This window comes from Phodopus roborovskii, unplaced genomic scaffold, assembly GCF_943737965.1.
Source record: "Phodopus roborovskii unplaced genomic scaffold, PHOROB, whole genome shotgun sequence".
In the NCBI taxonomy this organism is placed as follows: Eukaryota; Metazoa; Chordata; class Mammalia; order Rodentia; family Cricetidae; genus Phodopus; species Phodopus roborovskii.
Window position 1 is genome coordinate 9,842,785 of NW_026126540.1, and position 26,239 is coordinate 9,869,023.

The 26,239-nt window shown below is 36.6% G+C and overlaps 1 protein-coding gene across 1 annotated transcript in view; it reads right to left on the reverse strand.

The window, feature by feature from the left end:
* Zbbx (zinc finger B-box domain containing) overlaps positions 1 to 26,239 on the reverse strand; it is a 121,384-nt gene that overhangs the window by 89,239 nt on the left and 5,906 nt on the right. The window contains exons 3-7 of the mRNA XM_051199271.1: positions 16,111 to 16,233; positions 12,545 to 12,658; positions 9,876 to 9,966; positions 3,319 to 3,367; positions 2,848 to 2,957 (exon numbers count right to left, since the gene is read on the reverse strand). Of these exons, the coding sequence (XP_051055228.1) occupies positions 2,848 to 2,957; positions 3,319 to 3,367; positions 9,876 to 9,966; positions 12,545 to 12,658; positions 16,111 to 16,181 (435 nt within the window). The 5' untranslated portion in view covers positions 16,182 to 16,233. The remainder of the gene's footprint in view (positions 1 to 2,847; positions 2,958 to 3,318; positions 3,368 to 9,875; positions 9,967 to 12,544; positions 12,659 to 16,110; positions 16,234 to 26,239) is intronic.

The following is a 26,239-nucleotide window of genomic DNA, read 5'->3' on the forward strand; positions in this document are numbered from 1 at the left end:
AAAGACAGCTCAATTTCCAGAAAAAAACAATTGTACAAAGATGCTGACATCCTTGTATTTATTCCTCCAAATGTCATTGAAATGAAAAGGTGCTGAAATGCTAAAGTTTAACACTGAAGAACTATTTACTCTCAGAACAAATAAGTGTAATTAATAGCAGTGATAGTGTTGGATATTCATATTATATGCATGTATACATGCTTCATTTCTTAATAACCATAAAACAGGTAATGGCATCTGCTCAAACTCCTTGACCTGGTGTAAATAAATTAAACTCACATTTTTATAACATGTTTTATCTTTATGCCCATTAGCACTAATTGAGAACAATATATAATACCCCTTTCAAAAACATTCCACGTACTTCCATGAATGTATTCTTTTCTCGTGATTCTTAAAATATGGATTAGATAATGGTGTCAGAAATGTGTGCAAAGGAAACAAAAAAAAAGAACAATAGTGATGTTTCTGGCTACTAAGATGGTCACAGGCAAGTTTATCTTTCAGCTTCCCGATAGTACAGAATTGAACTGTGTAAAGTTAGGATATGTAATGTACTTGTACCCATGATGGTATTAGGAACTACTGCATCTAAAGAGAAGAAAGAAAATTATACTACGATTGAAGATGCTTTTATGCAGCCGTAACTTTGAACACCGTCACAGTGCAGTGTGCTGTAGTGTAAATAACTAAGAGCTTCACTTTGACTCAGGATGAGAACAATGACTGGAAACATGAAGAAGAAAGTATATGGAAGAACAGAAGGCATATCAGAGATCTATGTCAAGAAATAATTAATATTGCTTTCAATGGTCAATGGTGACTGAGTGAACGTCAGTGTTTACCATGGTTGGAGTCTTGAGCTTTGTGTCATACAATGTGGATGCTACAGTGGCAGAACTTGAGTCTCTGGAATACTTTCTTAAAAATTAATAAAATCTTCAACAATTCAGATATTTCAGATGATTGCGTTACCTGCTATTAATTCAACACCTCTTAAAAGGTGATTTAAAAACATAAATCTGGGATTTTCATTTAAGCAGAAAAAAGGAACACCTCTGTAAATTCTTTCTAAGAAGTCATAGCAAAAAGAATTCCTTACAATTTTAAGTACAAAATAAATACAGTTTCACAAATTTATATGATAGTATTATTATACTAATGACTATTTCAAAATGTATTCTGCCCAATTTTCTTGAACATACCTGCTAATATTTCTCTAAAGTTTTCACAAATCATTGGCAGTTTCTACCACATAATATGAATCAGGGAACTGAAAATCAGGTTCAGCATATAATTCTAAGCCAAGTATTTATTAACAGATGTTTAATGAAAGCAGCCCAACAGATATTTGTAGACTAGAAGATCAAAGCTACATTTGCCAAGTAAGCTCACATATTTTGTTATACAAGCATATTTGGATTTAAATTGGGTTAAAATGACTGCCAACTGGAAAATCTTTTTAGGCAGTTTGTGCAACTGGCAGCAACATACTAAACCACAGATAAGGATTTCATTTTGCTGCATAGTTTCCTCGATAAGAAAACACCAGAGTGCAATTTTAAAACTATCTGGTTGATTTGGCAAATTCCAGATCAGCTGTATTAGTTTTCAGAACTCCTTTCAATTAATTAAATCAACCACATATTCCAAATTAATATGTAACTTTCCTCTCTACTTGTAGCATAGAGAAATAGCCTAAAGCCACTGAAATGTCATTTGAGATTTTGGAAATACTGGGTTTTATCAATATTTTTAAATGCATAAAATCATAAGGAGACAAGTTAATGACAAAACCATTTTATATATTGTCTCCTTTGTATGTGTTAGATGCAATGGCGAGTGCTGCATCAAATTATAACCATCCGTAGCTTTGTAGCATAGGCCACAGGTGGGAAATCATTTATAGAACTCAGTGATTTACTAAAAGTCATGTACTTCATAGGGAAAGCTGACATGCCAAAGTCCAAATTGGAAACCACTTCCTCCTGTCTTGGTACAACATGCAGGATATGAAACTACTAAAAAGAAATATACAGGGAACGGTATCAGGTGTCCATCTTTTCAAACTCATTAGAGGACATTGTATTTACACAGAGATACTGTTGCATATGTGGGTGATGCTAGGCATGATGGAAAACAGAGAGGATGTAATTGTAAATGATGCTATTATGCAAGAATGAGGGGCTGATGCTCAGTGCATATGCAGAGATGTTAAACTTATCTTCCAGCACACAGAGTAACAGTAGCAAAAGGGACTACTGTGTGTTGTGGCATAGCTAACTGTGCTAAGATGTGTTACCATTGTTTATGCTGCCTCTGTTTACTAATTTAAGGATGTGTTGTTACATTTGGTTATACTGCCTTTGTTTAATTATAATGAGCTCCATTTTTTTTTTCACCTTGCCTGCCTAAGGCCCCTGCTTGGTTTTCAAAGAAAAAGCTGAGTAGTCAATAGCTACACAGATGGGGCTGTTGGGCAGAGAGTAAGTAGAAGGAGAAATCTGAGGCTTGAGAAGAAGGAGACAACACAAGGAAGAAAGATAGGGATATGCCCAGGCCAGAAGTCAGGCAGGAGCAGTCAGGGAGCCACACAGGAGAAGCAGTGAAAGACATACAGCAGGAAAGAAAGATAAAAAGCCCAGGGCAAAACAAAGATAACAGGTTAAGTTACAAGAGCAAGCAGGAAAGGAGCATAAGCTAAGGCCTAGCATTCATAACTAATATTAAGTCTCCTGGTTGGTGGCCCAAAAGAAAAAGCCTGCTATAATAGGGCTGTAGAAGTGTATTCAGGGGGAGAGGTATGTCCAAGGGGCCCTGATCAGTCTATTCTGTTTGCATACTTACAAGGAGAGCAGCTTTGTTCTCACACTGTCCACAAACTTTCTTTTTAACCTTGGGTTTTTCATTTCCAAAAGAATGAGCCATTTTGTAATTAACGAGTTGTTTTGCTGGTGCTAGAAGAAAAATAAATCAGGATAATCAATTTTAAGTACAGTGTATGCTTTCTTGGTTAAAAATATAATGTAACTACAAGCATTTCCAAACGCTTGCACAGCACTGAAGCATTAGCTGCATAATGATTGGATGTGGGTAAGTCTCATCTGTCAGTTCATTGTAGAAAAGGTAGCAACTGCTGCAAGCTGCCATGAATATGGGCAACATGTGCCTGCTTCTATCTGCTTTGCTTAGATCCCCTTGACCTGAACATACATCACTACATAATACTGAAATTCATACCTAAAATATGCAGAGACCCTGTCTGAATATATGTGATATATTGAGAGACTTATCTTTAGGATATAATACGCTGCTTACCTTCAATCTGTTCCTTTAGTAACTTTAATTTCACATTTCCAGCAGGGAGCTGCATTAACAAAATAAACATTATTTCTCTTATCCAAAGAAAGTGTAATTATAAACAAAATATTAGATAGCTGCACCATTTGGGTACATTTTGCATAAAATGTATTACTTGAGAATAATATAAAACTAAAAAATAGTTAAATGCATATGTAAACTTTGAATTTCATTAAAGAGAAAAATTAACAAATATTGTATATATAAGTCATTTTTTGTTGTGTTTTGTTCTCTCTAACTCGTGATCCTCCTGGTACTTCTTCTAAATGCTGACATTCAAAGAATGAGCTACCATGCCCAGTTTGTAAACCACACTTTACACAACATACCAGGAATATTTTTCTTATTACACAAAATTTCAGAAGCCCATTTTCATGTAAGTATGTAACTTGAACATAACAACAATGGCTATATGTGAGCATTAATTGACTTTAAACAAACACTAGCATTCAAATACTGTGCAGATATAGAAATCTCTTCCTCTTTCTGAAAAACATTGTCTGGTATTTGCACAAACTAAATCAACACTGAATTTTGACTGTACCACTCTGTTCACATAACCATAGAAGCCAATGACATTGTCTTATTTGTACAATTTAGAGGACCACATTTCAGCATTGTGGTCTTACCCATCCCATGTGTTATTTATGATCCCCGACTTTGCTATGTGACTGATAAAACATACTTGAAAATGCAAGAGCCAACACTGAGCTTTTCAATATAAACACTCCCTTGAAACCTTTGGATCTTAACATTGTAGGCAGCAAAAGAGACCTGCCAACTGAACACATTCGCCTAGGTCTTATTAAAACCACAATTTAAAGTACAAAATAAGCCCAGAGGATGATGTGCATTTACATAGACACTGTCAATTCATGCCCAGCTTTCAATTTGCAATTTGCATGCTCAATTGCCCAATTTGTACATGAAGATATGAGAACAATGGCTGTCTCTATATCTATAGCTGTACCAACTGCAGACATCTTTGAATATTTAGGCCTAATTATTCTCTATGGTTTTGCTTCAAAGATGCACTTATTGTTTGTATTCTTTGAAGTAGCTGTTCAGATGTTTTCTGTACCAAACACAGCAGAAAAGAAAATAGAATCGAAATAATCAACTTTTATATGACTCACACTTTCATTTTTTAAGTTGGCAGTGTTACACAAGTTATAGATAATTAAACCTCACCTTTTATACCTGAATTATCCAGTATGATTATCTTAATGACACAACTGAATTCTGAATTGCAATGTGATCAGCCTGGCTATGAACTCTGTATGAGTAGGTATGTCAGGAAAATAATGTTGCTATTAAGGAAAATTCATAATTTATTTTTATTACTGAGTAACACTTTTCTGTCCTATAAATGTATACATATTTACATCAAGTTATCTTAATTGCATAAAAATGTTTGAACAAGCTGCTAGTTTCAGTCTAATTTAATTTTGTCATTAAATCTGATTTTTATGTTTGAAAGCTGATTGGGTGATAAAGTAGGGTTAGCCAATGAATAGAAATGTACACACTCATGTTTCCATGATTCTGAGTATTGGAAACAAGAATTTCACTTGCTAATGCCATTGTCTTATTGCTGTGTCAGAAGGCATTGAACAAGAGCTTCTCAATACCAGGGCGGTTTAATTGGCTCTGCCATCTGCGATGTATGAGCAATTGGTATGGACCAAGCTATGGCCAGTAGGTAGTCTCTCAGACATAAAAAATACCCTCAACCTTCCACCAGTGCCTTCATGTGTCCAAAATTCCACCAGGGGCACTTTTTCAAAGATTTCCACCTCCTGAAATATTCCATCTCTGCTTATTATCAGTATCACCTAGGTACTTTATGGCCCATAAAACACTGTGTAAAAAAATAATCACTTAACTAATGGTACTTTGTATATATCCTAAAAGTGGTCACTACAAAGTTCATATTAACTGAAACACACTTTGGGGATCAAAGTTTCTCTAAAATAATATCTACAGAAACTAGCTCCCTTTTTAGGGTTTGGGTTTGTTACTCTTTTGTTTTTCTTTTGTTTGGGGCATTCTGATCTCCAGCTCACTATTTAGCTAAAGATGACCTTGAACTTCTGATCCCTGATCCACTTGCTCCAAGTGATGGAAGCCATCGTGTCATTTACAAGGTGCTGAGATCAAATCCAGGGCTTCCTGCATGCTAACTAAGCACTTTTGAACTGAGTCACTTTCCCAGACCAACCAGTTGCTGTTTCCCTCTTACTCACTGGCATAGAGGGGGGCAAATCTGCATCTTATACCCAGGATGCGGCTCCACCATCATCACTCAGCAAATTCACATCCACTAAGATTTCCCCTGCCTACTTATTGTCTATTATGTTCAGGTTCCTCTTTCACCTAAACATCAGAATCTACTCCATACTTCTCTTCATCCCATTTCAGGTCAGTAACTCTAAATACTTCAGTGCCCATGTATCTGACATCCGGCACTGAAGATCCTCCAGCACTCTGACAGCTGTGAACATCTAAATGCCTGAAACTTCCCCAGCATTGTGACCAAACCTTGCAGCTAGACATCATTCTAAATGGCCACACCTCACACCTTTCAGAGGTTCTTAGTGATAAATGTGATCACTATTATTTCTACTTTCAGCTCTCCCATTCTACCTACTATTGTGATGAAATAATGCTATGGGTTTTCCTGCAAAACCTTGCTGAGTAATCCCTGTGGTTACTTAGGATTTCTTAGGAGTAAGTTCAGTCATTTACTGCTGAACCCTAGTCCTGATTCCCACAGCTGCTACTCCAAACCTCCACTCTCAAGAATCCATGGTAGTACTGTTTCCTGTTTTTTCACCTGAGCAGGGGCCATCACATTCAACATGAAAATGTTGATGTCTCATTACAGTTTTCTGCAATAGTATACTGTATCCTCTGTCAAATCCAATCTCCATCTCTAGTATTTGCATTTATTTATACGTGTGTGTGTGTGCGCGCGCGCGTGCGTGTGCGTGTGCAAGTGTGTGTGTGTGTGTGTGTGTGTGTGTGTGTGTGTGTGTGTGTGTGTGTGTGTTGCTTGCCAGAGGAAATGCGTGCTCCCTTCCCCCGTGAAGGTTTTTTTAATGAACCACATTCTGAGTCCACAGCCCCAACCACTGGCACTGTCATTTGCTTCTTCAATTTCTCCCCTACTTGCATTCCCATTCCTCAGCCTTATAAGTGGCTGACTTGAGTCCACCAAACCCCAAACTAATTAACTCTTCTTTGACCCCATTGAACCTTTATGGGTTCTTGCTCTTGTGTTCACTACAGTAATTTGTGTTCATTGTATCCCATTCTTTCATGTTTAAATCCTTGAAATATACTTTTGCAATTATCTAATGGTAGCTCAGTAATTAAACTCCAGCCTTTGAATATTCTTATTTTCTGTATATAGACATAACAATTCAAGCTGGGATTATATAACATTTCTTACGCTGCTTAGAACTCTAAAAGTTATAAATGTCTTATGAATGTATATCAGAGGTTCAAAGTGGTTGACTTTCCTGAGACTGCAGAGATAGCTAAATAATAAAAGTGAAAATTTTTAATTTATAAGGCCAATACAGAGTTCCTCAGCCTCAGCCCAACTAACACTGAGAGGCTCTACAGTGCACTGTAGCAAGTTCAGCATCAACCTTGGTCCTGACACATTATAAATCACCACAAAAAAAAAAGCCAAACCGGAAACTTCTATTGACAGTAACAAGTGCAAAAATCTTCAGATATTGCAAAAGGTCTCTAGGGAAACAAAATTGCCACATTGCAAATCACTGCTCTAAATTGAGTTTGATGTCTTTATGGTACAATACATTGAATGGCATTTCTGTGTGTTCTGAAAAGGCTTTCTTCCCATTTAATCTTCTAAGAAATCCTAAATCTTTGGTGCCACACCTTCCCTTCTTTTATTTTCAGGCTCCCTTCACTGGAAAACTAGAAGATTACTTTAAAACAAGGTCAACAGCCTGCATGCAGAATTGTGGTCCTCGTGCTTGACATTGAGCAAATCAGTTTACTTCCCTGATGTGAAATTACTTCATCTGTGAAACTACAATTAGAAACTGACTCTTGGGAGAAATGTAAGTGCTTGATGAGATAAAAAGCCAACTAAGATAAGCTCTTGGCTGTAATTAAATATACTGGGTAAATGTTAAATTTTGAGAGCTACCAAACACCACACACAGGCTTTCCTACTGTTTTAGTTTTCACATCTCTCCTGTTCATGTAGATTCTTAAGGATACCTTTACTTAGTTTTACCTATCACACAAAAATTCAAACAAAAATCCTAAACTTACACGATAGAATTTTCTTCCTTCTCCCTTCAATCTCTCTTTTGCTATAAAGAAAGCCTGTACTATCTATTGTGCATTTGACTTCCTTTCTTTCCTCTTTCTTTTTTTCTTTTAGTGCAATATTTTTCTTTACATTTCTCCTGCTACCATTTTAATTCAGACTTCTTCCATATGACTTCTGTGGTGTTTTGATAGTCTTCTCCTGTTGCTATACCCCTACAACCTCTTATGCATCTGTGCCTACAGATCTTCAGAGCAGAAAGCAGAAGTAAATATCTCACAAAGTAACTGGGAAGTAGAAAAGGATCACTTATTTGTATTTTTGTTTATCTATCCTTTAATTTTCAACATTAATATTATAATGTTTGTGCTATAAATTGGTATGCGCATAAGTAAATGTTAAATATATACATAGCAAATCCATGTGCAATGTCTATTCATTTGTGCTGTATTTCATAGTCAAATAGCCACCCTACTTGCTTTATTGTCTATTAGTAACACGCAAATGGTCAATTGAAAAAGAAAAACAACATAAATCATTGTTCTAACCTTTGCAATCCCACTGGACAAGGCTTGTAAGGAAAGAGAAGACTACACAAGTGAAATGCATCAGAACACCTAAGACTAGATTGAGAAGCCTCTATCTCTGTCCTAGTCTCTCATATGGTAGATGCCTTCCATATTTCCCAAATCTATCCTCTTTTAAAATCTTGATATTTGTGAAAGCAAGGATTTTGATTTATTCTTCAAATACTTCCTTATAAAAACTCATTAAGTAAGCTGTCATTTCTCAAGTACACATTATTCATATACAAAATGTTTATTGTTAATAGTTTAGATTGACTTTTACCAAAAATATTTCATGTTTTGTCTAAATTAGACTAGAATTTCCTTGAAAAACTTGGAGTAAATCACTAAAAGTTCAAGACAGCACTTTACAAACGCCATTGCATGCAAGTTCATGATCACAAATTTGATGATCACAACCAGCATTTTTTGTTTTGTTGTGTTCTTTTCTTTTTGATTCGGTGTTTCACACCATTATTCAGGCTGGCCTAAAACTCATAGCAATCTCCCTGCTTCAACTTCTTGGGGCCTGAGATTACAAAAGTGAGCTTCCACGACTGTTCATTGCCAAAATATTTAACTCATTTACGGTAACATCTGAATTGCATCATGGGACAGCACTGTGAAAAGATAATAACTACTTAAAAATGGCTTATAAAATTTTAACCTCAGAATGAAAGAACCCTGACTCACAAAGGGGATGGCAGTGTAGAATGAAATGCTTTTTCTGAAGCCAAAAGTGCTGAATAAGATATTTGTTGGTGCCAAGTGACCCAATGAAAGTTTAATGATAGGTATATAAAAATAAAATGCTGTGCAAGTTAAAATTCACTAAGTCACAAATGTTATACTAAAGATATCCAGATTAAAAGCTTTCCTTATATAAAAATACCTACCTGCTTGCGATCAAAAACATGATGCAATGTTACATTTTACAGTACACAGTAAATCTGTAGCTTGGGAATTGCAATGCAGATTTTTCTCTTGAACATCTTTATCCATGATACTAAGAGTGTATGAGCAATTATTATTCAAGAAGAATACAATACTATTAAGGAAATAAGGAATAATATGAAATAAAGACTGATCTGTTCTATCATACAGTATCAAAGTTTACCACAGAGGACTAGCTCATTGTATTTTATATCCTTTAAACTTCAAATGAATGAAGACATTGTGTTTGGTATTTGGAGGAAGACAAAATGCAAAATTTTACCCTGAAAGTAATTTTTAAGAACTTTATGGCCTGGCAGTGGTGATGCACCACTTTAATCCCAGCACCCCAGAGGCATAAGCAGATGGATCTCTGTGAATTCAAGGCCAGCCTGATCTACAAAGCAAGTTCCAAGACATGCTCCAAAAGCTACAGAGAGAAACCCTGTTTCAAAACAACAAAAAACAAACAACAAAAACAACGAACAACAAAATAAAAACCTTCTGAAATACTTTATTTAAATAAAATATTCTGAATGAAAACCAAAGTATATCTGAGTAATTGAAACCACATAGTAACATTTTAGGTGAACCCAAAGTAAAGTTTCTAAAGCAAGAATAATGGATCCTTGATTATGAGAGAGAATGCAAAGCCTAAAAACATAATGCATGTCTTCTTGTTCAGAAAATGACTTCTTTCTTACCTTAGTAGCATTCCCTTTACTTTGTGACTTTATATGTGACTTGTTGCCAAATTTGCCCACACTTCCAGATTTCCAGTGATATCCACCTGACCTTCAATAGACATAAAACAAAATGTAATTACTGAAAACATTCCTCCTTTTAATGAAAACAAATACATTTCCTGTTTTCAGGAAACGAAAATTTGGATGTCAGTATGACAAACCAGTACAAACTGTGACTAATATGTCAACAATGCCCTAGTTTATCACCAGTATATCAGTTTAAATATGATTTCTCCATATTTGTGACTTTTGTGTAAAGATGACCAAAAGTGAAATGTTCAAACACAGAGGAATAACATAATTGTTTGGCATTTACAGTGACTGAATTTTACCAATTTATAGAAGATTTTGCAGATAGTCATAAATTTTTAAATTAGGTATTCACAAATTAAAAGGGAAAAAGAGAACAAATCAATACCACCTAATATACTGCAGGTCGGCCAGGTGATGGAGTTCTAAAGATTTCAAATGAGCTCCCACATCGGAAATAGCACAGAACAAAGAAGGTAGTTTTAATTTCACAGTTTTCAAAGTGGGGTTCATTGAGCCCCACAAAATAAACATTTTAAGGGTACAAAACTAAAAAAATCATGTTACATAAGAAAATTTGCCCAATGTCACACTAATAATAAATAATAAACCACAAACTAGAATCATGGGCCTCCCTTTTTCTGGTCAATGAGTAGCAAGTCTTCATTTTTTTTGGTGATACTATCTGTGAAACCTTAGGAGAAAATACTACCTCTCTTAAATCTCATTCAAGTTGGAGAATGTTCTAAAAGACATCTAATAAAGGCTCCACAGATAAAGAAAACTCGCTTCCAGGAATTCTGATTTTTTTTCAAATGAAAATTATAATTCATTAAAAATGCAAAATTAGAACTGGTAAGGTAGTCTGGTTAGTGGGGATGTTGATTTACAAACATGAGGACTTGAGTTTAATGCACAGAATTAAAAATAAAAAAAAGTCAGGCATGATTGTATACATCTGTAGTCCGAAGAGTAGGGAGGTGGACACAGGTGGATCTCTGGGGGCTCTCTGGAGGCTTGGTGTGTTCCAAGTATATGTCTCAAAAGGAACAAGTGATCCCCACTTGAAAACTGACACCAGGGTTGTCCTTTGACTTCTACATTTGAACACAAACACATATGCACATTCATATACACACACAAATATGAATCTACTCATACATACATATACTTACATCAAAAGAAAAAAGCAAAGTAAAAGGAAAACATCAGTGAAGGGGAAAGCAATGACTACTGGTCATTAATATTAAAACAGCAAGACACACCTAGTCTCTTCATGATAAACATTTGAAAAGCCTTGATGAAACCAATGTTCTACTTATTAAGAGAAATTTGTATAGATGCCATGTAAATTTCTTAAAGAATTGAATGATAAAAATGAATGTAACTGAAACTATAATAAATAGATTGGAAAATGTATCAATTATTAATGAAGTACTTCACTGAAATTGCATGATTACCACTTTGAAGATCAAACAGAGCTAAATTTAATATATGAGGATAATGGTGGTATTTAAAAAAATTAATTACATAAAAATGTATAGTCTATGGCTTTCTAGAAGATTGTAAATGTCTAAAGCCCATTTATAAGGCAATTTACCCATTCTAAGAACAATATAAAATAAGCATGCTTCTGAACTTAAAATGACATAGAGAGGAATTTGTCCAAAGATGATATGGTATAAAAGCAAAATACATGCTCAAATGCACAGGTCCATGGTGGTATTTATAATCACAAGGTACTGAAAAATTAAGCCACACCACAAAAAAATGAAAAAAAAAATGGTATAATTTGGTATGTATCCATGAGGCTTGAGCACTGACCAAAATATTATGATGTGAATTATGTTCCATAACTTATAGATTAAACAATTTATACACACACTTATTCCCACAAAGACTGGTACAAAGATGAATCATTTACAGGAAAAAGAATTTTAATCATTAAATAGTGCAAGAAAATGGACTGCTTTTTTATCTCATAACTATCAGTTCCTCTTGATGCATCAGATTTATTTGTCAGTGTTCTAATATTAAAATTAAATTAGCATAGGACAATTTATAAGCATAATATTAAGGAGATTTTATCAAAAAATTATCATCTATTGTTGTCTAAAAATATCTTAAATATTTCTGATGTAGTTTAAGGACACACTTGCTCCCTGAAAAATTACACTACACAGCAACACCCTAAACATCAACTTGAAATTCTGGTGTCTTGATTGCAATTATTTCATAGCATAGAATCAAGTTTTCATTGATTTCCTACACATTCCATGCCACAAGTCGCTGGGGACCTTCATATAGTAGGGAACTATGAAAAGAAAAAAAGCTAGTAAATTAGAAGAAGCAGAAACCCTGGTAAATGTAAAAAGTAGTGTGCTTCATGTAAGAGATACAGAAAACAAAAGGGAATTCAATATTCCTTATTCCTCAGTAACAGTAAGAGTCATCAGTCCACCAAATGTTTTTACTAAAATAACAAAAGTCATACAAAAACACTTTTATGTAATTAGGTTAAATTAATAGAACATTTAAATCAGAATAATATTAGGGAATATTATGCTTATTCTAAATTCTCTGAAGCTGTCACTCACTTGATTTCTTCCTTTCCCTTGTTCTGTATGGATTGGAATTCTCGTAATGTCTCTTCCATTCTTTGGTTCTCTAGTTCTAGCTGAATTTTCTCCATTTGAAGTTCCTGAGCATGTCTAAAGATACATGATTTGAATAGTTCTTTAGATGAAAAAATATTAAGCTTCAAGACAAGCAAATGTTATAGTAACTTCTGCTCTTAGACTGCAATTATCAGTAAGGCTTAACCAATGACTTAGTTCATCTGTTTTCTATGTACTTGTAGTATATTTTTTAAGTATTTGTTTGCTTTTAATATTTTTTTAAACAATGTGTCTCTTCAAATCTAAAAGCTTAAAAACATTATTTGCTTTAGATAGGAGCCATGCATTATATATACACAAATATCTGTGACAAATAGAAGAAAATTGTATTTTTTACATTAGCCTTTACTGTGTTATATAATTCATAGCATAGTACTTAAAACTACCATCATTCACCCAGTCGTCCATTTAACACAGGGCAAAGATGAAGATTAAGCCTGGGACCAGGTACCTGCTAGGTAAGCACTTTACCACTAAGTCATATCCTCAGCCCAAAATAAGTATTTTCTTTCTACATAAGCTTATTCTGTTGAACCAGCACCTTCAGCAAATATCTCTTTATGCAACACATAAAGAGCTCTGAGAGTGAATATCAGGACCAATTTGTGTCTCTTTGGAAGAAAGCTCCTACTAATATTTTGTTGTTGTTGTTTTGTGTGTGTGTGTGTGTGTGTGTGTGTGTGTGTGTGTGTGTGCGCACGCGCGCGCATGTGTTTGTATGTGTGTGTGTGTGTTTGTGTATGTTTGTGTGTGTGTTTGTATATGTTTGTGTATGTGTGTTTGTATGTGTGTGATTTTGTGTGTGTATGTGTGTGTGTGTGTATGTATTTGTTTGTGGGAGGATGCAAAAGAATGTATATGCATATCTTTCTGCCTACAGAAGGATAACCTATCATTCCTCAGGCACCACCCACATTTCTCTTTGTTCTTATTTATTTATTGCTTATTTATTTACTTATTGTCTTTCTTCCTTTTTCTTGAGACAATCTCTCACTGAGCTGTAACTCACTAAATAGACTCAAGTCCAGGAACCTGCATATGTCTGCTTTGTCCAGCACTGGGATTCTAAGCCTGTAAACCACATGCAATTTTTATTATCTGACTTCTCAGTATTGAACTCAGATCTTTATGCTTGCAACAGCTGAATCATCTCCATAGCCCTATGAGATTTTCTTCATAGTATTTGAGGCTCCACCCTCCAATAGATTTAGTTCCTGGCTTTTCTACAGCTAGAAACCAATGCAAATGTCTAGATTTCATTATCTATTATGAATTAAAACTTTCCCTACTTAGTTGGGCATATATGCTCTCATCCAAATGAGGAATAATGGAGATTAGAAAAAGATTTAATGTACAGTGGTGAAAATCCTTCAGTAAAAATCAAATGCACCAAGCTTTTGTCTATAGGTGGAAGCAACCCATGGTGGTATCTCAAAGTGACTGGCAAAGGGTCAAGAGGAACTGATTTTTAGTATGGAGGGAGTCACTTGTTACTTTAGTTACATCCAAAAGGTGAGGTTCATCTTATTCCAAACAAGAACAGCAAGACACATGCAGTCTGCAATTCAGAAGGGATACAGACAACCAGTAAATTCATAGAGGCATGCTGTGACTGTGCTGTACTGTACAAGCCCAATGACTTCAGAGAAGGACATTTTTGGTGGGTAAAGGAGAGCTAAGAGATGAAGGATTAGAGCATTTGTCTAATCAAAGGGAGGTGGTATGAGCAACAGTCGGAGAATTAAAAAAAAAAAGTATTGGCAGAGGAAAGAGAAGATATAGCATGTGAGTCAAGGAAGTTCCACTACAATTCATCAGATGTAAGATGAGAAGACATCAATAAGTAGGCCTGTTGTGAGTGGCTGATGGTCAGATCATAGAGAACCCTGGAGTGTGATCAGTACTTGGGAATTGCCTTCTATGAACAATGAGCATCATTTCAGGATTTCAAGACACTGGGCCAGACTTGTATTTACAAAGATCACTCTGCTGTCCCATGAAAATTCAAATATAAGACACACAGCTAAGCCTGTCTTACTCCTAATAAGTCAAACGGTAGTGACTATGATTATCTAAGGATAGACAATGTCAAGCAAGATTGGAGCATTTGATAAAAATAAGAAAATAGAATTAACTGAATCCATAGACTGATAAGACTAACCAAGGAAGACACAAAAGAGAAATCTAAAATAACCCTAGACAAGTGACTTGAGCAGCCAGGGTTATGCTACTGTGGTTTTATCCAACAACTACCAAAGAACATGTATTCTTCCTAAAGAACTCGAGTATCTGCCCACTTCTGTGCCCCTGGGCTTACATGTCATACCACATACCGCACATACCACACAACACTGTCACTGTAATTGTAAATCATCTTCACAACAAGCTACTCGAGAGAAAGATTCTGGTTTCTTTCCTTTATCCACAATTTGCTCTCAGAGTATGTATACCACTGACAGACATTTGTTCACTGAATAAGTTTGCAGGTATAGACACAGAGATGAAACAAAATATGCACATCCCTTCTTTGTTTCAACTAAATAAATAAATAAATAAATAAACAAACCACTCATAATTTGAGAGCTTTTATAAATACCAAAACAATAAATCTAAACATGGTAATATCCTGTATTTGAATAACATTTTTCAGTTTCTATAATGTTTTTATACCCAATGACTTAAAAGTGAAGAAAGTTTAATTTATGTAAAGCTCTGAAGAAACCAAATAATTATAGGCTATTGAGCTAAACTAGGAAACACAGAAACCAGAATCTTACATGGCTGACTATTAGTGATATTGAAGAAGATTTCCAGTGACTAGGTGACCTTCAAGGGGAACTGTGAGCACACCCCTTTAACACTCATGGAAAGTCAAAATACTGGGGATGCTCAGAATTGATGCCCATGACATCAGAAGTACTTGGCTTTGCCTAGTAGATTTCCAAGTTTATTTAGAACGTTCCTTTCCATTTCTGGAATGTTCAGCATAGTGTCCATGTTCAAAGATCTCTGACCCTAATTGACCCTATAATTTTAATTTAATTGTAATAACTTTTTAAGTCCTTAACACTGAATAAAGGTCACAAAATTTAACCTTCTCTTATACTGCTTCAATAGTTAATGGTGCCAACTTTCATTTATAACTTCACATGCAATTTTTGTTAAAAATAATCATTTTAGTTCAAAGAAAATTATTACACACTTCAAACTTATAAACTATATTATTAAAATGACTATCATTAAAGTTACAAAATAACTTTATCATTTTAATAATATAATGGTTCATAAATTTAAGTTCTATAATATGAAAATAGTATATAAATGTAATGTCTATAAACATGAAAACATGTCAATGTGACAAAATGGAAGTGAGAATTTATAAAATTTGACATTTACATTTTTCTTGTATAAAAAAGAACAATTCAATTTACAATGCATACAAACTTTAGCAACTATTTTACTTTAAAAACAATGTTTATACTTACTTCTTATATTTTAGTTTTACAGAATTTCCAGGTTTCCCCCAGGGAATAACTACAAAATCTTTGGTGTTCATGATTACTTGTCTCTGGATGTTGTCTTAAGATTATCACTGCTTCAGAAAACTTCTGGAAAATGACAAAAACAATAACCCCACAGTTAAAGCAGTTACAAGTTGTAAGCTACACATAAGTCAAGAAAACATCTTTGTTATTTTGCTTTGTTTGTGCAATGCTAGAGACCGATGCTCTGGCTTCAGAAATGCAAAGCACATGCTTGCAGAGCCCAACTCTCAAGAAAATCCCCAAATCAACATCTTCAGGATGAGAAAGCTCCATAGCCTGAACAGTTAACACAAACATTTATGTTTATTAAATATACAGTATGTATACTTATATATACTACAAGTACATATGTAGAACATTTGACAAAACTGAAATTTCACTGATATCTATGTAAATAACAGACTAGGACAAACATGATGGAAACATCTAAAATCTACTTCAAAGTCAATCTGGAGTTCATAAGAATTTAAAGTCACCCTAAGCAACATTGAAAGTCCCTGCATTTGAAAAGTAGAAATTGGAAAATATTTAATTGAAAGAAGAGAATTGGGATCAATATGTAAAATAGGATAAAATCTAGTCCTTACAATAAATAAAATATATTCTGGTACTTTATATGGTTAAGAGGTTACATTATTTGAAAAAGTAATGTATCTCATAGCAACATTTGGTCAAGAACAGAAGCTGTATTTGGCCACAGTCCCTTAAAACAATATCACTTATTGATGCCATAGCTATTATAGTTTGTATACCATGTTTTCACAGTGACCAATAAATATGCCTTTCTTGAAATGTATTCCCATTTTTCACAATGCATATCTCTTTTCTTCTTTATTTAAAAACTTTATTTTTTTTAATTTACATACCAACTGCAGTTCCCCTGGTCCCTCCACAACCTCCCACCATTCCACCCCCTCCCATGCATTCCTCAGAGCCGGTAAGGCCTTCATTAGAGAGTCGACAAAGTCTGGCATACTACATTGAAGCAGGACCAATCTCCTCCCTCCTACATCAAGGCTGAGCAAGGTATCTCACCACAGGAAATGGGCTCCAAAAAGCCAGTTCATGCCCCTGGGATAGGTCCTGGTGCCTCTGCTAGGGACACCTCACAACAGATCAAGTCACATACCTGTCACCCATATTCAGAGTGTCTAATTTGGTCCCCAGTTTTCAAAATTTTTTAAAAGATTTATTTGTTTGTTTGTTTATTATGCATACAATGTTCTGCCTGCCTGTATGCCTGCAGGCCAGAAGAGGGTACCATTTCCCATTACAAATAGTTGTGAGCCACCTAATTGTTGCTGGGATTTGAACTCAGGACCTTTAGAAGAGAAGTCAGTGCTCTTAAAGGATTAGCCATTTCTCCAGCCAAATGCATAATTCTTTTTCAGATATTTATTCCTAACTTAAAATAATAAACATGCTTAATATACTAAAGAATGAAAAGAACCCTTGAGCCCCAGTTCAAATATCATGTTTAAATATATAATTATTTATTTAACTCAAAAATTATGGTGTGTGATAATTGCCTAAACATATTCTGATAGTCTAACATATGTAAGAAACTTTAATGACACTTTGGCTAAAACTGAAAATTATATTATTTCAAAAACAATTTTCCAATGAAAAATAAAAACAGATATTTTCATTAACTCTAAGTTAATGAAAAAAGTAAATCATTCAGAGCACACAGTTTTCTGAGTCTCTCAAATACTCAGGATTTTAAAATAACTTGCTATGTAATGCTGAACTACAAATTCATATGTACCACTTACTACATTCCATTATCAACAAATTTGCTAGTATCTAGGACTAGAGAGTATCTTAATGAAAAAGTGAGGCCTGTCTTGCACCCACACATGGCATTTAACAGATGTGGTTGTGCACACACTCAGGTGGGAACAAGAAAATCAGAAGTTCAACAGCTATACAGTGAGTTCAATGCCAGAGACTGCTATAAGTTCCTATCTCAGAAGCTCTTTTAAAAAACCTCAAAGTGAACAGATATGTCTGTTGCAAGGATGTGCATCTTTGGAGTATATGTCTAAGAGTGGAATTGCTGGCTCCTGTGGTAGACTGATTTCCCATTTTCCTGAAGAACCGCCATACCCATCTCCAAAATGACTGTACAAGTTTGCACTCAAACCAGTAGTGTAGGAGTGTTCCTCTTTCTCCACACCCTCTCCTGCATGAGTTGTCATTGGTGTTTCTAATTTTAGCCATTCTGGCAGGAGTAAGGCAGCATCTCAGAGTTGCCTTGATTTGCCATTTCCCTGATAGCTAAGGGAATAAGCATACTTCATTCAGCCATTTTGGATTCCTCTATTAAGAATTCTCAATTCAGTTCTATATCCCACCTTTTAATTTGATTATTTGGTGTTTTGGTGACTAGCTTCTTGAGTTCTTTGTATATTTTGGAGATCAGCCCTCTGTCAGATGTGGTTTTGATAAAGATCTGTTCCCACTCTGTGGGATGCTGTTTTGTCTTGTTGACTGTGCAGTTGCAATAGCTAGAACATGGAAACAACCTAAATGCCCCACAACTGAAGATGGATAAAGAAAATGTGTACATTGTGTACATTTACACAATGAAGTACTATTCAGAGGGGGGGAAAACAAAACAAAACAAAGGAATCTTGAAATTCTCAGGCAAATGGATGGAACTAGAAGAAACCATCCTGAGTGAGGTAACCCAGTCACAAAAAGATGATCATGAGCCCTCATCTAGTAGCTAATGGAAACAGAAGCAGACACCCACAGCTAAACAAACACTAAGCAGAACTCCTGGAATCCAGTTTGTGAGAGGGAGGAGTGATGAGCAAAGGTGTCAAGACCAGGCTGCAGAAAACCCACAGAGACCTGAACAAGGGGGAACTCATGGACCCCAGACTGACAGCTGGGAAACCAGCAAAGGACAGGTCCAGACACCCTGAACGTGGGTCTCAAAAGGCCTGGGCAGTCTAAGGGACCTTTGGGTGGAACCAGGATGTATCCCTAGTGATTGAAAGGACTTTGGGAGCACATTCCCCATGGAGAGATACTCCCTTAGCCTAGAGACAGGAGGGAGGGCCTAGGCCCTAACCTAAATGACTTGACATATTTTGATAATACCTCCTGAAAGGCTCACCCTCCCTGGGGAGTGAGTAGGGAATGGTATGGGAGGGTGGGTTGGGGGAATGGGAGCATGGGAGGGAGAGAGAAACTGGGATTGATATATAAAATAAGAAAAGCAATAATAAAAATAAATAAATATATAAATCTCAAAGTGTTCATAGTCTTAAAATGTCTAGACTATTTAAAGCATGTCCAGGACCCCAGTAAATATGTACTGAGACTCTGATATATTCATAGCAATGTATTGAGAAATAAGAAGAGTCAAGGCCTAAGGAGATATATTTCTGAACTAGAATGGCTTAAATTCAAAAAACAGCATATAAATTTGTATATAAAAGCCATATAACAAAGGAGAAATAATAAGGGCCATAAAACTTATAAATAAGCAAGAATTCAGACCAACTAGCATTTAAGAGAAGTTTGGAAGCAGAAGGGCTTGTAAATCAGAATATCACTTGAATAACTATTCCATACTACAGGAAAAGAAACCAAGTTCTTGAATGAGACTATTGAGGTCCAGTTTGGATGATGATGGATAATGAGCAGAGTGTCTGAAGAGAGTACAGAGAGGCTGCAGCTTAGGAGCTGTTTTGGTTTGTTTGTTTGTTTTTTCTTCTCTCTCTCTCTCTCTCTCTCTGTGTGTGTGTATGTGTGTGTATGTGTGTGTGTGTGTGTGTGTGTGTGTGTGTGTTTGTGTGTGTGTGAGAAATCAAAACCAAGATCTTGGATGTGTGAGAAAAACAGCCAGTCTTAACACTGAACTTCAAATCCATCCCACTCAGGAGCATCCAAGGCCTACTTCAAGTGTGGAGAATTGAATCTTCAGCAAGAAATAAGTAATAAAAACTTTTAAGAGGAACAGAAAGGATAAATCTGGAAAGTTTGTTCAAAAAAATAAGGACAGCACCAATTCAGAAGTTTACATCCATGCATGGAAATGTATGCATTCAAGTCATTTGTCAGCTCTTTCCTCTGCAGAACTGTCTTGGAATCTCAACAGTATGACCACTCATGATAAAGATGATTCTCTTGAAGCCCTACAGAGTTAGTCACATATCCAACAAACCAGTAGGCCTATTTGATTCTATCTCAGTTTTAAAAAAAAAAATGCTCCAATGTTTGGGAGCCCAGGTTAATTGTTTCTGTGGGTTCCTTTGTAGTGACCTTAATTAATATTACCACCACCCCCCAGGCTCAGACAATCCTTCCTCCCTCTTTCAACAGGATTCTCTGAACTCAGTCCAGTGCTTGGCTGTGGACCTCTGCATCTGCCTCCATTAGTCACTAGATACAGGCTCTTTGGTGACAATTGGAGTAGTTACCAATCTGATTATAGAAGATGGCCAATGTAGGCTACCTATCCACTGTTGTTAGAGGTCTTAGCTGGATTGCCTTCTCTAGCCTTAATACAAGTGGAGGAGTGGTTCCTACCTCAAGTTGGCATGCTGTGTTGACACCCACAGGAGGCCTATCCCTTTCAGAACAGAAACAGAGGAGTGAATTGGGTAGTGAGAGACAGAGGGGAAGTGGAGTGAGGGAAGGGAAGGAGAAATGGGTGGGGAAACTATGGTCAGAAGGTAAAACAAATGGGTAAATTTAAAAAAATAATAATGTAAGAGAGTACTTGCAAACTATATGATTAAGGATCAGTGTTCGAGATATGAAAGAAAATCCATCCACTCAAAATCTAATAATTATATACAATTTAAAAATGAGCAAAATGTGAATAGACATTCTGAAAATAAGACATTCAAATACCCAACAAATACATAAGAAAAAGTCACTAAATGTGAAGAAAATAATTTGAATGTTTCAGTACAAAGATAAAATCACAAAATTCTGCCTGTTATATTACATAGTGAGTTTGTTTGATATTTCAATGAACAAAAATAATTCTAGCTGTTCCTCATGGCCCTATCACACGAATTCTAGCTATTCTACACAGCCCCTATATAGTAAACTGCACTGGACAAAACAAAACAAACAAGTTGTCTACCTCTCAGAGACTCTGAGTAGGGAAATCCCACAGAACAAGTATAATATTGTGGGATTGTGGGACTTCCTTACCAAAGAAAGCTTCTAGGAAAGGCATTTGACTCCCACTGAGGCACCAAGTCTTGTCTCTTAAAGTGTCATGGTATCTAAAGGTATCTCAGGAATGAAAAACAAATACCTGGAATCCTTTTGAGAAAAAAAGATACAGCATTTGCAAATGGAATGTTTATCTACCCTCCCACCTTTAAGAAACACCTCTGTGGGAAATACCTTAGTCTATTTTTATCAACTACAGGCTATAAAAGCTACCTTTTATATATCTCCAGGGACCACTTGAGAGATGGCTCAGTCCATAAAGTATTTGCTGAGTAGGCATGAGACCCTCCTTTTAGCTTTCCTGTACCTATGTGAAAGACAGTTACGGTTGTCTATAACACCAATGTCGGGGCTCAGGATGGAACTGAGACAAGAGCCACTGGCCAACTGGCTGAGCTGAAAGTTCAGTGAGAGACTTACTTCAAAAATATGAAGGGAGAGGGAACTGAGATCAATATGTAAAATAAAAAATAATAAATATAAAAAGATATGGTGGAGAGTTTCCAGTGAGATCCCACTACCCTGCAAAACCTTCTCAAGTTCCAGACCAGCCCTCACCCTCTTCCACCGGCTATTGGCCAGAGAGGTGAGTCTGGGCGCAATTGGGGCTGCCTGTCCCCTACAACCTCTTTTCCTCCCTCCCCCGCCTGAACTCCCTGGATTGGCCCCTGATCCTGCTGCTCCTGTCTCAGGTTCCCATCGAGAGCACCCTTGGAGCTCTGATACACCCCCATCCATCCCCACCTCCAGCCTACCCCCCCACCCTATGCCCTACCCCAACTACGGTCCTGCCGCTCTGGTTGAGCACTGGGACAGAGGGTGGAGCCAACAGTCCACCCTACTTCTCCGAGCAACTCTGAACAAAGGAGACCTGACTATCCACATGGGACCACCTGTAATTTCCACCGGCTTGGTCTCTGTCCCGACCTCCAGTCCTCTGGAGTCCCAGGCCCCTCCCAGAGATCCCCTTATCTCTGCGGGTCCACTCGGAGTTCCTGCGGGCAAGATCCTTGACCCCCAAATCCGGGCCCCTGCCAAAGAACAAGGTCTCAGTGGGAGAGCCCCAGTTTCCAGTGAGATCCCACTACCCTGCAAAACCTTCTCAAGTTCAAGCTCAGCCCTCGTCCTCTTCTGCCGGCTATTGGCCAGAGCTATTGACCAGAGGACCACTGTGAGTACCTGCTGGCATCTTCTTCTGGATCCTCATCCTTGACCCCATCCCTGGATCCCTGTCTGCGGAGAAACCTCCTAGAGAGCTTGGACCACAGAGAGCTACAGATATTGAATCTCAGATCCACATAAGCCCATCGGGAAAGCACCATAGAGAGAGGGAAGAGACACCACCAACACCTACTGGAAGAAACTATGGGAAGAAGGCAATACAAGAGATCACCTAACAACAGAAAGACAAACATGACACCACCAGAATCAAGGGAATCTACACCAACTAGAATGGAACACAACAACAAAGCAGAGGAAGCAGAAGTGTACGACTTAAAAATCACCATAATAAAAACGATAGAGGCCCTCAAAGAAGATGTGAGAAAATCCCTTAAAAAAATGGAGGAAAAAACAAACAAAAAAGTGGAAGAAATGAACAAATTCCTTAAGGAAAGTACAAAAAGCCAAGAAAAAACAATTAACCAGGTGAAGGAAACGGTTCAAGACTTGAAAACTGAAATTGAGAAAATAAAGGCAACACAAACGGAAGGAAGGCTGGAAATTGAAAAGCTGGGCAAAAAATCAGAAACCACGAACACAAGCATAACCAATAGAATTCAAGAGATGGAAGAGAGAATCTCAGGCACAGAAGATAAACTAGAAGAAATAGATTCATCGACCAAAGAAAATCATAAATCCAACAAATCCTTAACACAAAACATCCAGGAAATGTGGGACACCATGAAAAGGCCAAACCTAAGAATAATAGGCATAGAAGAAGGTGAGGAAGCCCAGCTCAAAGGTGCTGAAAACATATTCAACAAAATCAACAGGGAAAACTTTCCAAATCTGAAGAAGGACATGCCCATGAAAGTACAAGAAGCATACCGAACCCCAAATAGGCTGGACCAAAGAAAAAAGACCCCTCGACATATAATAATCAAAACACCTAGCATACAGAATAAAGAAAGAATATTAAGAGCAGCGAAGGAAAAAGGACAGGTAACATATAAAGGCAGACCTATCAAAATTACACCTGACTTCTCCATGGAAACCCTCAAGGTCAGAAGGTCCTGGATAGATGTTCTAAAAGTATTAAGAGAACATGGATGCCAGCCTAGGCTACTATATCCAGCAAAACTCTCAATCAATATAGATGGAGAGAACAAGATATTTAATGACAAAACCAGATTTTCCCAATATGTATCTACAAATCCAGCCCTACAGAAAGTATTGGAAGGAAAACTCCAACCCAAGGAAGGTAAGTATGTCCACAAAAATGTAGGCAACAAATAATCCAACTACACCAGAAACCTAGGGTGAAGCAGAACAAATATATTCACAATACCACTGCCAACAACAAACCAAAATCAAACAAGCATCAACAATCAATGGTCCTTACTCACCCTCAACATTAATGGTCTTAACTCACCTATAAAAAGACACAGGCTAACAGAATGGATACGAAGGCAGAATCCATCCTTCTGCTGCATACAAGAAACGCATCTTAGCTCCAAAGATAGACATTACCTCAGGGTAAAGGGTTGGGAAAAGATTTTCTAATCAAATGGAAATAAGAAGCAAGCAGCCATAGCTATCCTAATATCTAACAAGTTAGACTTCAAACCAAAATTAGTCAAAAGAGATGTAGACGGTCATTTCATATTCATTGCAGGAGAAATCCATCAACACAAAGTCTCAGTTGTGAACATCTATGCCCCTAATACAAAGTCACCCACCTTCGTAAAAGAAACACTACTAAAACTCAAAGCTCACACACTTATAGTGGGAGACTTCAATACACCACTCTCAACACTAGACAGGACCACAAATCAGAAACTCAGCAAAAAAACAAAAGAATTAACAGAAGTTATGTCTCAACTGGGGCTAACAGACATCTATAGAACATTCCATCCAAAGACAAAAGAATATACCTTCTTCTCTGCTCCACATGGAACCTTTGCTATAAAATCGACCACATACTAGGTGGCATAACAAACCTCAACAGATACAAGAGAATAGGAATAGCCCTGTATCTTATTGGACCACCATGCCTTAAAATTGGAACTCAACAACAACACAAATAGCAGAAAACCTGCAAACTCATGGAAAATGAACAATGTGCAATTGTACCACTCCTGGGTCAAAGAAGAAATAAAGAAAGAAATTAAGGACTTTCTAATATTCAACGAGAATGAGGATACAACATACCCGAACTTATGGGACACCTTGAAATCAGTGCTACGAGGGAAGTTCATTGCACTAAGTGCCCATATGAAGAAAACAGGATAGTCACATAAAAGAATTAACAGCCCAACTGAAAGCCTTAGAACAGAGAGAAGCAAATTCACCCTGCAGGAGTAGACACCAGGAAATAATCAACTTGAGGGCTGAAATCAACAAAATAGAAACCAGGAAAACAATACAAAAAATCAATGCAACAAAGAGTTGGTTTTTTGAGAAAATCAACAAGATAGACAAACCTTTATCCAAATCAACGAAAAAGCAGAGACAGAACATGCAAATTAACAAAATCAGAAACGAAATGGGGAACATAACAACAGACACAGAAGAAATCCGGACAATTTCCAGGTCATACTTTGAAAATCTGTATTCCACAAAAATTGAAAATTCAAAGGAAATGGACAAGTTTCTGGATAACTATCACTTACCAAAATTAAATCAAGAACAGACAAACAACTTAAATAGACCTATAACCCACAATGAAATATAAGCAGTCATCAAAAGCCTTCCAACGAAAAAAAGTCCAGGGCCAGTTGGATTCAGTGCAGAATTCCTCCAGACATGCAAGGAAGAACTAATACCACTACTCCTCAAACTATTCCACAAGATAGAAACAGAAGGTTTATTGCCAAACTCTTTTTATGAGGCCACAATAACTTTGGTACCCAAACTTCACAAAGACACAACTAAGAAAGAAAACTACAGACCAATATCCCTGATGAACATCGAGGCAAACATACTCAATAAAATACTGGCAAACCGAATTCAAGAATACATCAGAGAATTCATCCACCATGACCAAGTAGGCTTCATACCTGGAATGCAGGGATGGTTTAACATATGAAAATCTATCAACGTGATCCACCATATAAACAAACAGAAAAAGAAAAACCATATGATTATCTCCCTAGATGCGGAAAAAGCCTTCGACAAAATTCAACACCCTTTCATGATAAAGGTCTTGGAGAGGTCAGGGATAACAGGAACATACCTAAACATAATAAGAGCAATATACGGCAAACCAACTGCCAACATCAAACTGAATGGAGAGAAAATTAAGCCAACTCCTCTAAAATGAGGAACAAGACAAGGCTGTCCTCTCTCTCCATATCTCTTCAATATCGTACTAGAAGTTCTAGCTAATGCTATAAGACAACAAAAGGAGATCAAGGGCATCCAAATTGGAAAGGAAGAAGTCAAACTGTCTCTATTTGCAGATGATATGATAGTTTACAAAAGCGACCCAATAAACTCTACCAGGGAACTCCTACAGCTGATAAACACCTTCAGCAAACTAGCAGGATACAAGATAAACTAAAAAATAAATCAGTAACCTATTTTTTTTCAGACGACAAAGAGGCAGAGAAAGAAATCAGAGAAACATCACCCTTTACAATAGCCACAAGCAACATAAAGTATCTTGGTGTAACGCTTACCAAACAAGTAAAAGACCTATATA